Consider the following 4,564-nt stretch of genomic DNA (forward strand, 5'->3'; position numbering starts at 1 on the left):
CTGGCCCCCTTCGACGTCGCTGCCGACGCGGCGATTGCCTGCCGCCTGCAGCAAATTGAGTCCAGGCGCGCGCGCGCGCGCACCCGCCCCGAGCAGGCCCCGCCCGCGGACGCGCCGCCCGCCCACGCGGCCGAGGGCGACGCGGCACTCGCCGCTCGCTTGCACCGCCTCGAGATGCGCCGCGCCGCGGAGCAGGCCCCGCGCCATAGGAGGAATGATGCGGCCGTTACCGTCAACCCGCTCGTTATGGAAGATATGGTCGACACGCTAAGGGAAATCGTCGTGCCGGCCCTGCGTGCCCATTTTGAGGAGCTCGTGCTGCCCGATACAAAGGACACGTCGGTGGGTGTGGAGTACGAGCTGCAACGCTTCCAGGTGAGCAATCTGTCCCTGCCACCGGAGAATATCCATGTCAAGCCCACCACGGATGGTAAGCTGATTAGGGTCAGTGTTGTCAATACGTTTTTGGAGCTCGAGGTCGGGAGGTGGAGCTACGAGAGCAAGGGCTTTGTGCCCGTCAAGGATGCGGGCACAGCCCGTGTCTCGGTAAATGGTATGTCTATTTCTGTGATGTTGGAGCCGAGATGGTCTCACGGAGGTGGCACCAAGGTTGTCATTGCTGATTGTGTTGTTACTATCGATGGCAAGGTCCGGTTTGCTACAGAAGGTGCGGTTGCCGATTGGGCGTATAAGGCTATCACGGTTGTCCTCAAGCCGCTCGTCGTGTCATACATCAAGGAAGCCATTGCCGATACCGTTTCGAAAACGCTCGCGTTCCATCTCAGTCAATGGGCCTTTTCTCGTTCTTTGGACGACCAGCCTGCAAGAGCACAAAGAACAGAGCCCCAACGCCCAAGCACCCCACAGTCAACGGTAACAGCTGCGGAATAGCCGGGATTTCGACCCCCCGTCCCTGGAGCCTATACCCGCACAAAGATACCATTGATGCGATCATGACCTTTATCTAAAATCTAGAGTTAGCTTTCCGTTTTCTACTACTGCGTCTCTGTATGTAAAACACACCCAGAATCAGGGCTGTACCTGTCCCTCGTGCGATTCAATGCAAATTCATGTCACCGCCCAGACTGGGAGCTCTTTACAGCTGTGTACAGATCGGGCCCGAGCCCGAATGGAGACAGTCTTCGGTGCGCCTTCATCGTCAGACCGCTGTTCCGGAGTATCTCAACAAATCGTTCCGAGGTCGGAAACTTGGCCATAGACTCGCTGAGGTACTGATAGGCCGCTGGGTTTCCCGAAACAAGCGACGCGATCTTCGGCATCGCCTTATTGATGAACAGCCTGGCCACAGTATCTTTCACCCCCTTCCCCGCGGGCGTCGACAGCTCCAGCACGACAAGCCTGCCCCCCACCTTAAGCACGCGGATCATCTCCCCAATTCCCTTGTCGCGGCGCTGGAAGTTTCTCACGCCGAACGCCACAACAACGGCATCGAAGCTCTCATCTTCGAACGGCAAGTTCTCCGCTACGGCCTCCTGCAGGTGCACCTTTTCAAACTGCTTGCCGCCCGCCGCGACTTTGACGAGTCCCAGCGCAAGCATCTCGCGCGACGGATCGATGCCTACGACGCGCGTGCGCGGGCTGCGCTGCGCCACGGCGAGGGCCAAGCTGCCAGTGCCCGTGCTGACGTCGAGGACTGAAGCGGCGGGGAGCGCGGCGTCGACCGCTGAGCGCCGCCACTCCGTGTCCATTCCCAGCGAGATTATGCGGTTGATTAAGTCGTAGCGCGAGGCGACGGTGTCGAAGAAAGAGCCGGAGCCGGGCGAGGTATGGCCTGTGGCGGGAGAGGGCGGGTTCCTCAACGCGATGAGAATAGCTAGGACAGCTGTGCCGAACGCGAGAAGGGCCTGCATGGCCATTCTGGACTTTGACATTCAATTGATGCAAAGTGACGTTTCACAGCCTCTGTGGTTCTGCTGGACCTGGTACCAACTGAGGAATAGGGCGGCGGCGGACTTCTCTCTCTTGATCGTTCCTCTGTCAAATTTCCACTCGCACTTAGCGTTTGAGGAGTTGGAGGAAGGAACAGGCAGTCGCAGACGCAGGAGTACCTCCTCGAAGACTTGCTGTCCCGAAGACCGCGTGGTCGAGCGGGAAAAAAGTAGAGGTTACAGTCGTTGACAGTAGCCGCACGTAGCTCGCGCAGTAGCTGGTGGAGCAGTCTCGTGAGGGCGTGGGCAAGAAGATGGTTTGCAAGAGTGCACGGCGGAGTTGGCTCAGCTAAAGGTTGGGGGGTTGCACGTTACTTATGGAGAGTCTGCTTGGTTCGGCCCTCAGATGATTTGTATGTTATGGGTAGGCTTTTTTTTTTTTTTTGGCGCGCTATCTCGCAGTCACTCCCCGAATTCTCGCAGATTTTTATGCAAATAACCAGAAAATAATGTTCTGTCGCACCGAGATTGAGACAGATCGGGGTGCGTGTCGGGGTGGTGTGATGAACACTGTGCTTTGCTTTTGACCGCAGTGTGTCGACAATTTGACCTTAAGTTCAGAGTTTAACGCGGACACTGGAAAAAAGGACTCAGGCCTTGATATCCCCCCCGCCCGGAATTGGTTTCTTCTTTCGCTTCAGTTAACATTTTCGCTGTTCACAGCGCACATGAGGCAATGGTCACAGAGTGCGGCCACATTGAGGGAGAGGGCGTTGTAAAAGTGAATTTCCCTTTAACGATAAATATGCAGCCCATTGCAATTATCTTGTACGAAGCTGTTAAGAAGGCCATCTGCCTTAGTTGGTGCGTGGATAGTTGGGCAGGGTAAAATCTGTACATCACCTCGTGCCACGGCACAGAATCGGTGCGTGTACGAAACCTATGGCATGTGCAATGATGTGGCTAGCTTTGCGGGGGCGATTTCAAATGTCAATGGCTGTGCTATGCTATGACGGCTCCACCTTCAGTCCCAATGGTCGCACAAATACGCCTCCCGCACAAGAATCTCAGACCTCGTGGCTCACTCAGACCGGTTTGCTCACACCCGGGGGTACCATGACAACCTGTTCATATTTACAGGTCTTGCTTCGCAGTGTCGCCGTCTGTACCGCTGTCTGCAGAAGAAAACACGTCTAGTTGGTGATCCTCATGTTTCTGACTTGGTCCTGCCATTTCTTTGATGATTTTCTCATAAATCTTGCACCCCTTCAAATACCCATCCATGGTGATATACTCGTTGTGCTTATGAAGCAAATTGGGCGTCATCTCTATTGGGGAAAACCCAAAGCATGGAACGTTCGCCATTCGCAGATACCTAGCGTCAGTTGCGGCTGGAAAGATGCCATGCTTCAATCGATTCGAGATCCCCGCTTGCGAGAGCCCTTCCAAAAAGGACTGGATGTGTGGATTCTCCGCCGGAACCCTACTTGTAATGGACGGGTTCTTCACTTTAATGATCCACTTATACGTCACGCCCGGGCACAGCTGGCCGTTCTCGCACGTGAGCCACGATTGAATGATGTCGTCTAATTCATCAGGGTCCATCATCGGCGGCACGCGAATATCAAACCCGACCTCCGCGGAAGTCGGTATCATGTTCATTGCATACCCAGCGGCAAATTTGTCATTGGGCTGACCTGCCTTCAAGAAGGCCATGTTGATACCCAAGACGTCGCCCAGATCCGCACCGGTGGCGTTCATCTTGTCAAACTGCAGCTTTCGAAAGCGCATAGCCTTGTCTATAATGGCATGCAAGAGCTGGGTGGCACTCGTCTCCGGAAACGTGGCGCCATGGCCGGGGCTACCGGTGACCTTAACAGTGAGCCACCAAGTCTGCCTCTCGCCGTAGTAGACATTAAACGCGGGTCCCTCGTTAGGCAAGCCCTCGTCCAAGGCGACGCCGATGCGCATGTTCTTGAAGGCGCGGCTGTTAACAAAGGCTCCCATGCCGTCCACGCCGCCGATCTCCTCGTCCGGCACATAGGTGACATGCACGGTGCGATGCGGAAGCCATCCGTTGGCGACGAGGGCGCTCAGGGCCTCGAGATACTGCAGGCCGACTCCCTTCATGTCCTGGGCGCCGCGGGCGTAGATGCGCCACTCGCGGTGGGCGAAGATGAGGCGGGCATCGAACGGGTCCCACAGCCACTTGTCCTGTTCGGCCGGGACGACGTCGGTGTGGGAGTTGAGCATGACGGCCGGTAGGGCGGGATCTGTGCCCTGGATGGAGACGATGGCGACGGGCTTACCCTTGACAAATTCATGCGTGACGAAACTGGCGCGGGGAAGCAGGGTGCGGGTTGTTTGATTGAGAAAAGTGATGGCTTCGTGGTAGGAAGGGGCGGCGTGGTCGGTGCGGACGCGCAGGTAGTGCTGGAGGCGCTGGACGGGGGGTGAGAGGACGTTCATGGAGAAGGTTTCCGGGACGGCGATGCCGACGCGGGTGCGCGAGAAGTAGGTGGTGATGGGGAGGAAGAGGGAGGCGATGAAAGCGCTGGTGTTGCGGAAGGAGAAGACCATGTTGAGGGATGGGGGGATGAGGAAAGGGAAATGGACTGGACGCTGATCGGGAGGCGGGGGGGGGGGGCAAAAGGACGGAGGGAGACTATGAGGAG

At 56.9% G+C, this 4,564-nt stretch overlaps 3 protein-coding genes; 1 reads left to right on the forward strand and 2 right to left on the reverse strand.

Annotated features, from left to right (window-relative positions):
* The first annotated feature begins 255 nt into the window (after positions 1-255).
* CHC_T00000213001 (hypothetical protein) lies at positions 256-1,044 on the forward strand. XM_005719214.1 is given in 2 exon segments: positions 256-891; positions 892-1,044. The coding sequence occupies 1 exon segment, from the start codon at positions 256-258 to the stop codon at positions 889-891; it is 636 nt and encodes a 211-aa protein (XP_005719271.1). The 3' UTR covers positions 892-1,044.
* Positions 1,045-1,073: 29 nt separating this feature from the next.
* Positions 1,074-1,892, reverse strand: CHC_T00000214001 (hypothetical protein). Its single transcript, XM_005719215.1, has one exon. It carries the CDS (start codon positions 1,890-1,892, stop codon positions 1,074-1,076), a length of 819 nt encoding a protein of 272 aa, XP_005719272.1.
* Positions 1,893-3,023: 1,131 nt separating this feature from the next.
* On the reverse strand, positions 3,024-4,469 carry CHC_T00000215001 (hypothetical protein). Its single transcript, XM_005719216.1, has one exon. The coding sequence runs from the start codon at positions 4,467-4,469 to the stop codon at positions 3,024-3,026; it is 1,446 nt and encodes a 481-aa protein (XP_005719273.1).
* Between the last annotated feature and the right edge of the window lie 95 nt (positions 4,470-4,564).

This window comes from Chondrus crispus, genomic scaffold (assembly GCF_000350225.1).
Source record: "Chondrus crispus Stackhouse genomic scaffold, scaffold_466, whole genome shotgun sequence".
Classification (NCBI taxonomy): Eukaryota; Rhodophyta; class Florideophyceae; order Gigartinales; family Gigartinaceae; genus Chondrus; species Chondrus crispus.

What these genes read in the sequence shown, in the direction of transcription:
- CHC_T00000213001 (XM_005719214.1), top strand. Translation starts at nt 256, where the DNA reads ATGGTCGACACGCTAAGGGAAATCGTCGTGCCGGCCCTGCGTGCCCAT.
- CHC_T00000214001 (XM_005719215.1), bottom strand. Translation starts at nt 1,892, where the DNA reads ATGTCAAAGTCCAGAATGGCCATGCAGGCCCTTCTCGCGTTCGGCACA.
- CHC_T00000215001 (XM_005719216.1), bottom strand. Translation starts at nt 4,469, where the DNA reads ATGGTCTTCTCCTTCCGCAACACCAGCGCTTTCATCGCCTCCCTCTTC.